At 34.2% G+C, this 8,666-nt stretch overlaps 1 protein-coding gene across 1 annotated transcript; it reads left to right on the forward strand.

Annotated features, from left to right (window-relative positions):
• The first annotated feature begins 5,130 nt into the window (after window positions 1–5,130).
• LOC113771609 (probable disease resistance protein At4g27220) lies at window positions 5,131–8,127 on the forward strand. The gene has a single exon (XM_027316182.1). The coding sequence runs from the start codon at window positions 5,131–5,133 to the stop codon at window positions 8,125–8,127; it is 2,997 nt and encodes a 998-aa protein (XP_027171983.1).
• Window positions 8,128–8,666: the final 539 nt, after the last annotated feature.

Raw genomic sequence — 8,666 nt, forward strand, 5'->3', positions numbered from 1 at the left:
ATGACAAAAAAATTAGACAAACATTGTGATAGAAAGTGAGATGGTGAATCTAGCACCCAACTACTCTCTAAATAGTAAAGGGAAAAATTATGGATACAAATAAAGGATTAATCTTTCATACACTGATAATGTATACACTATCAGCATTGAATAAATGACAACTATGTAAAATTTGAATTTAAAATTCAACTTTTGCACACATGTCATGAATCCAACGATGATAGTGTATACACCGTCAGTGTAGAAAAGATTTACTGATAAATAAAACGTCATCATATGTTTTGTCTTATATTACCAAACAAGACAAAGAGGTCATGCACTAAAAATTGGTTTCTTTTTTCTTTTTCCCTCTAATTAATTTTTGGGTATAATTAACGGGTGCCCCATTAAGAGGTGCCTCAAGTGTTAATTTTGACAAAAATGTAATTAATTTGGTAAAGTGTCCCATTAATAGGTACAATAAATGTGAATGTGTATTCATATATTAAATTAGATATAACGTTAGTCTAACAAGAGTATCATGGGATACCCGTTAAAAAATCCGTAATTATTTATGAGTAAATCTTATATACTATGACAATGTATACACTATCACCGTTGAATCCATGATACATATGCAAAAGTTAAATTGTGAATCCAAATTTTACATAGTTCTCATTTATCCAAAACCAACACTATACATACTATCTGTGTATAAAGGATTAATCTATTATTTATAAGTTAAATCTTATATACACTGATAGTGTATGAAATTATAACGGTTGGATGTACGATACATATACAAATTTTGAATTTCAAATTTACATTCGAATTATGTATCATGCATCTAATGATGAAAGTGTATATATTATCAGTATATAAAATATAAATCTTTATTTATATCTATACATTTCTCTCCTCGACTCTCAAACTAGGCTTAACCTTAGCTTTCAACTTTCGAGTTTCATCAAACAGCAGGAACCCAAGGAAATGCTTAAGGCCTTTTGCTTAAAGGAGCGTAGCAAGTTCGCGGGCCTAGCTGCAAAAAACTTGGGAGTCACAATCCACAAGTATAATAAAACTTGGGCTTGTAAGCTTTTGACCACTTGCTAGATTTCAGAACCTTTTATGAATGTGTGAAATAATTAAACAAATAGTTCGGCCCCAAGGGCCCAAAGAGAGTTTACTGGTAGGAGGACTATCTACCCACCATGAGATGATGAGATGCCATTTTGCGTTGAGTCCCATTTCCCACATATACAGCTTGGAGGTTCTCTTGAATAATTAAGGATGAAAGTTTTTTTTTTAGAGGAAAGATTAAGGAAGAAAAGTTAACTTAAAAATTGTTTTTGTTAATTTATTTAAACTATGTCTATACTGCATATAAAGGGAGAGTGAGGGTTTGATATAAACTTTTTATTTCATTTTATGTTCTTCTTAAGCTGTCTTTAAAAACTACTCACTTTCAACTTCCAATATAACATTAATGTCTTCCAATTAATATGTATTTCTTATTATTTTATTTTTCAACTTATTTAATAAATCATATTTTTATTAGCAACTACCTATTATGGTTATGGATTATACTAAATAATTATTTGTTTATACATTTTATTTCAGTGAATTTTCTACATATTTACTATTATAACATAAAACTAAATCTCTTGAAAATGATTTAAAAAATTATCAAAAAAAATTTGGCACAAATTTCTTTTATTAGTTATACACACATTCGTGTGTGTCTTGAACACTAGTGTAGATAAACATTGTGAAAGATTATTAGATTAGAAATGATTGGTCATATTTTCACTCTTCTTGTGTCTCTACCTTACAATATAAAAAAGATTAATTGCTCCAACAATTTAATAATTAAAGTTTGTGTTTGCCTAATCATTTCCTTTAGTGAAAAGTCCATGGTTCTATGAAAATCCACATCCTCAAATGAATTGGAATTTAAATTTCTAGGCACCAAATTTATGAAAACAATTCCAAACAAGGGTACAGGATTTTAGAATCTTCATCTTCAATCACAAATTTCATCAATGCCCTATCTCACCTTTATTTTGCTATTATAGTATGTCAAGAAATGTATCGATTGTTTATTATGAAATTGATTGTCTGATAATTAATTCTATGTAATGATAACCAGAAAAACATTTAAAACCAACTTTTTCATTTTTCCTCCCTCCCACTCTCTGCTTCCCCCCCCCCCCCCCCAAAAAAACCACCCCAACAAAAAAAAAGACAAAAGAATCCCCCAGAACCGTGCACTTTTTGTTTAACTTTTTTACTGTTCCTCCTTTTGATATCTCCAATTTAAGTTAGAGAACAAGATTGTAATGACTAATGAGTATCATTTAAGAAGGAAAACAAAGCAATCTTAACATATATATGGCATGGATCATTATAGATCCCAGGTAGTTCCATATATAATGAGAACCATTTCAGCTGTACTTCTCGCTTCCCACAAAATTGTTGCTGCATCATGTCGAATAAAGTAGCAAGAGCAGGAAATACTTGAAGTCAAGAAAAATTAGAGGATTAAAGGTATAATCCTACCCTAACTTCTTTTATGTGTCTAACACTAACTGATAATTTGTTATATACACAATACTTAGTCCCCTAATTAAGTTGATGAAATCCTGCTGGAGGCCTGCCTTGAATAGGACATTATGACTAATAGCAACTTCAATTAGAAATCTGAAAACTTTAATCCCCAAAATCCAGCTCAGTCTAAGAATTACAACCACCGCCATACCAATAAATGACTAAAAGTCCAAAAGCTAAGATTTAATGGAATTATGACCAAGTTAATTAAATCTTCATTGTGACAAAATTCAAAACGAAAAGATGAAACAAAAGCAAAACGAGCATAGAAGATTTACACCGCACCAAATTATGGTTTTATATCTGTATAGTTTTGGTACTACGTTCTTGTTTTACCATACATAATGTTTTTGATGCCTTTTAAAATCAAAATTAGTTTTTGATGCCTTTTAAACCTTCACCCAGAAATGCAATTACATATTCAAGATAAAAATTTTCATTGAGATGGAGTTTTTTATTAGGAAGGATGAAAGAGAGAACAAAGAAGAAAGAGAAAAAGAAATAAAAGAGAGAAAAAAAGATAAATAAAAAGTCAAAATAATGGAAGGGTAATTTTGTTCTATAGGGGGTTAAGTGTGCAAAATTAAAGGTTAGGAGGTAAAGTGAGAATTGGCTATTCCTTAAGGGGACCCTTTTTCAAATTCCAACTAACAAAAAAAATCATTTGCTATGTTTGTCCAACAACAAAATTTTTTTTAAATAATTTTTAAAAAAAAAGGCTAACATGGTGCCCAGTTTAAGGAATAATAGAACGTGGATCACTCAGTTAAATATAAAATAACTTATTCTAAGAAAATACTAAATCACACCAATTTCTTGTAAATCTTCCTATTATTTAGGCTAAAGTTACCAAATTTTTTTGAATATTACTATTTGCACACCAAAAAGATACTACTTCACTTCATTAAAAAATCATGCTACTCGGTTAATAAATATTATTAAATTTTTGGATTAATCTTTACTAAATTGTTAATGTATACACTATTTTCTCCTGGTCTTTTCTCTCTAGGACTATCTTCTTCTTCTTCTCTCTTAAATTCCTCTAGTCAAAGTCTTCTCTAACTCTCGCATGGGAGAAATATCAGATAAATCTAGTCTTTCCCCTTGGGAGGGGACTCTCTCTCTCTCTCTCTCTCTCTCTCTCTCTCTCTCTCTCTCTCTCGTTTTTTTACTTGCTCTTGTAGGGGTCCCTTTCTCTAGTTTTTCAATTTCTCTTGTAGAAATAAATTTTCTCCTAGGATTTTTAGTTTTCTCTGCTACGATCTCCTAATAAGAATTTTTTCTTCCCCGTATTATTCTAGCGAGAGTTTTATTTCTCCTTGGTTTTTTCTTGTGGATTTTGTTTCAATTTTTATCTTTTTCTATGAAATTTAAGATTTTGTAGATCTAGTTTCTCAAATTTGTAATTTCTCCCATTTATTATTGTCAGGTCTAAACTTCTCTTTGAATTTGAATCAGATCCTCTTTGGACTTGAACCAACTTTTATTAGATTTGACTGTTAGACGACATGCACAGTTCAATGAGGTTATGGGGTTATAAACTTATAATCATTCATCTGGATGGAGGATACGTTGGAACTTATCTTTATTTTCTATTGGTTTTCAGAGATCCGTATATATGTGTGTCATATTAGATTTGATATATTTCTACCAATAGTATTAGCAAAAATTACCACTTTTCCTCTAAAAGTTACTATTTTATTGAAAGATTTGGTAGATAATTTGTAAATTTCATCACTTTCGTAGCAAAACTTGCCACATCATTAATGAATCTTACTAATTTCCTTGCAAGACTAGCCATTTTTTGTACAAAACTTACTACTGTTCCAAGCAAAACGTACTATTTCATTAACAAACGTAACCACTTCTTTTTAGCAAAATTTGTTATGCTATTATAATGTTTTACTTTGTAGTAAAACTTAACTCTTAGTTTCATGTAAAAATTAACATTTTTTTTTGTACAAATCACACTATTTTTATTGAAAATTCTGGTTTAACTTACCATCTTTTGTTAGGAAAACTTATTATGTCATTTAACAAATTTTCACATGTGGAGCAAAACTGATTGCTTCATTCAAAAGTCTCACTAACATTTTAGCAAAACATATACATAATTATCAAAATATATCACTAATATTTTTATTGAAAAATCATAGTATCATTTTAGCAAAAAGTATTTTCATTAAAAAATCTTACTATAAAAATGGCCTCATTCCCAAATAATTTTCTGTGTAGTTTTACCACAAATAATAAAATGCAATGATATTAAATATTGCTAATAAAATGCAATAAAATTCATCTGGATCAGCTATGTACGATTGTCCAACAAACATGATAATCATTGCAATTTCAGTAGCCTTTACTCTGACTTTCCTGAAAGTTTCCTGGACAACGGCCCGTTGGTTATCCTGTACTCTTTAAATCACTTGACATCTCCAATTAGTTCAACTTTTACCATCTTCCTGCATACGCGTACTCCAAGAAGTAGACTAAGTTTAATCTAAACAATGTGTAGACTAAGTTTGATATATTTTTGCATTCTAGATGATAAAATTATTTGGGAAAGCTCTGGTAGAAAAGACGGCAGAGTTGATTGTAGTAGATTACATGGGAAGGAGCGACATGGACAACATGCAATCGCTGAAAAGGAATTGGCAAGAATTGAGCGACAAAGCATCTGACATAGAAGGAGAAGTGAAGCGAGAAGAAATGTCAGGTAAAAAGAAAAGGAAACGTGAAGTTGATGGTTGGTTGAAGGACGTTAAAATATTAAGTCCTGAAATCGATGCATTGGAAAGAAGAGGATCATCTTGGAGGCTTCCACTAATGGAGGATCCTGTAGGAAAGCTGCAACTTCGGGTGAAAAAACTTATTCAGCGCAGCCATCATTTCAATGGGCTTGTGCTCGATACTTATGACAACATCGGGGAGGCAAGCCTGCCAACCAAATTGTTTGGAGTAAAGTTCGAGGAAGCTTTGAATAGAATTTGGTCATGCTTGGTGATCGATGAAATATCAAGCATTGGGATTTATGGTATGGGTGGAGTTGGTAAGACCACACAGGCAAAGCGCATCAAGTACCATCTCTCAGAAAACAACAATTATCAAGTGCTTTGGATTACAGTATCCCAAGAGTTTAGTATCACCAATTTGCAGGACAAGATTGCCAATGTCTTGGGTATTACTCTATCAAGTAGGGATGAGGAAGAAGTAAGGGCAGATATATTGCGTGGGGCATTCAGCAAAATGAAGAGATTAATAGTACTCATATTGGATGATGTTTGGGAAAAATTTCGTTTAGACAGGGTAGGGATTCCTCTTCATCCAAACAAGTGCAGATTGATTTTGACTACACGCTCACGGGAAGTGTGCGACAGGATGCAATGTCAAAGAAAATTTCGTTTGCAAACTTTGGACAAAGACGAAGCTTGGGATTTGTTCGAGTATACACTTGGCAGCGAGACCTTGCTTCAAGGAGATTTGGAAAATATTGCCAAGTCCATTGTGGAAGAGTGTGGTGGTTTGCCTCTTGGTATTATCACAGTGGCTGGAAGCATGAGAGGTGTGAGAGACATTTGTGAGTGGAGAAATGCATTGGAACAATTGAAAACATGTTCAATAGGGTATCACGAGATGGAACGAGATGTGTTTCCCATCCTGGAATGGAGTTTCAATCGCCTGGATAAATGTGAAAGGAATTGCTTCTTGTATTGCTGTCTTTATCCGGAAGATTGGAAAATAAAAAGAAAGGGACTAATAGACCTCTTTATTTGGGCAGAGCTGATGTCAAAACGGGACTCAAGACCAAAAGCATTTGATCAAGGTCAAACGATATTAAACAAACTGATAAAAGTTTGCTTGCTGGAAGAAACTAAAGATTTCAAAGGGGATGACCATGTGAAGATGCATGATTTGGTCAGAGATATGGCAATAAGGATCACGCATGGAAACTCCACACCAGAGAGCCGCAGAGATGATGTACCACGATTCTTGGTGAAAAGCTTAGGACGAAGTGATTCAATAGTAGCACTGGAACAAGAAGAGTGGACACAAGATCTCCGTGCAGTTTCCTTCTATTCACAATGTTTGAAAGGAATAGAAATTCCACCAGCCTGCTCACCAAATTGTCCTAAGCTCTCCAGCTTGCTTCTTCCTCAGTTTTTCATAAAAGAAATCCCAGATTCATTCTTTCGGCACATGTATGGACTTAAAGTTTTGAATCTAGAAGGGTGCAGAGGTATACCAGAGTTGCCTAATTCTGTTTCAGACATGGTGAATCTCACTGCTTTGATTTTGAGGAGTTGTGATGAACTCATGTTTGTGCCACCACTAGGAAAGCTCAAGCAATTGAGGGATTTGGACCTATCCAGAACTAGGATTGAGGATTTACCTCAAGGTTGGGAGTCACTGGTCAACCTCGAAAGGCTTGACTTGGGCAATTGCTGGTATTTGAAACCAAAGATAATACCAAAAGGGACATTTTTCCAATTTCACCGTCTTCAACGGTTACTATTGCCACCCTATGGTAGGATACAAGTTAATGATCCAGAAGTATTGAACCAACTAGAAGTTTTTATAGGACGCTTGTCTTCTACGGACTTCTATAAAATTACTGGGTGGCCAAAATACTATAATGTTTATATCATTGACATCTATAGTGTAAAGAATCCGTTTTATGAACTTGATGATGATGAGGATTGGCAACAATTGAATTTCTATCAGTGTAAGCTTGGTAGAGGATCGAACAACCTGCCAGATGATATGAAAAGCCTGATAATCCAGTTTTGTGAGGGCATGGGCATTAGGTGCTTGTCAGATGTTTTTAAGAATTTTGTAAATTTAAGCCACTTATCTAGATTGGTTATTATGGATTCGGTTGGAATAGAGTTCCTCTGGCAATTGTCCTCTGCTTCTCCACGTGATCAGTTGGAAGTCTCGTCTTTTAGTCCACTCCATGATCTTGAAGTGCTACGCCTCTTCGGGTTGCCAAATCTGGTTGGTCTATTTTACGGAGAATCAGAACCATCATATTTGCTTCCAGCTGGCACCTTTTCTTCCCTCAAAGAATTGTGGATTTCTGAATGTCACAACATGAAGCAGCTATTCACAGTGCAGTTGCTGCAGAACCTTCAAAATGTTGAATTATTAGATGTTAAAAATTGTGAAGGACTGGAAGAGATAGCAGCAGATGGCAATGGAGAAGGACAAGGAGGAGGAGAAGGCATCCAATTGACTTCAAGTGGAGGAGGCACTACCATGATCAGCCTTCCAAATTTAAGGTGCTTGAGTCTGGATAGGCTGCCACAACTGAATAACATTTGCAAGGCAGCCATGATCTGCGATTCAATTGAGAAGATTGAAATATTTGATTGTCCAAAGGTAAAGAGGCTGCCTTTGTTTCCTCCTACCATCAACGGGCCACCATCTCTTCCCAGCACTCTTTGTAAAATCAGGGGAGATAAAGAATGGTGGGAATCGCTAGAGTGGGACAATCCTAGTGCCAAAAATGCCCTTGACCCATTTTTTACCACACAGCCGTGAAGTTCATTTCTTTGTTGAAGACTACCTGTTTGATCAAAATCCTGCCTGGTTCTCATGTACGTGTTTTCTTCCCTTCCTTAAATGTTACCAACTATCCCCTTCTTTTGAGCATTTTTTTCCCCAAGATGATCTGCTTCTCCACTAGCATAGAATTTGCTATTGTGTAGGAATCGAGATTAACACTTTTTGTATTGAGCTCAAGGTTTTTTTTTTTTAAACTTTCTTGAGGTGCAGAACTGCTAACACCTTTTGAGTTGTTCCGATGGGAAAATGGATTTAAGTACATTAGTTTCTCTTCTTTCTTCTTATTTATTTTTGAGTTCAGCGTCGTTATTTTTCACATTAGTAGAATTGCAAAGTAATTTACATGATCGTACCATGGATGAATTAGCTTTGTGTTTCTGACTATACTGATCAAGTGTTATTTGTCAGTATTTCTCAGGTTATAGGTAGCCACAAAATTGCCACTGCAAGAGGGGTGATGTTGCAAAAACAAGTGTTAATTGAAGCCTTGTCCACCAGTACAAAAATTCCTTTCA

This window comes from Coffea eugenioides, chromosome 5, assembly GCF_003713205.1.
Source record: "Coffea eugenioides isolate CCC68of chromosome 5, Ceug_1.0, whole genome shotgun sequence".
Taxonomy (NCBI): domain Eukaryota; kingdom Viridiplantae; phylum Streptophyta; class Magnoliopsida; order Gentianales; family Rubiaceae; genus Coffea; species Coffea eugenioides.

What these genes read in the sequence shown, in the direction of transcription:
- LOC113771609 (XM_027316182.1), top strand. Translation starts at nt 5,131, where the DNA reads ATGATAAAATTATTTGGGAAAGCTCTGGTAGAAAAGACGGCAGAGTTG.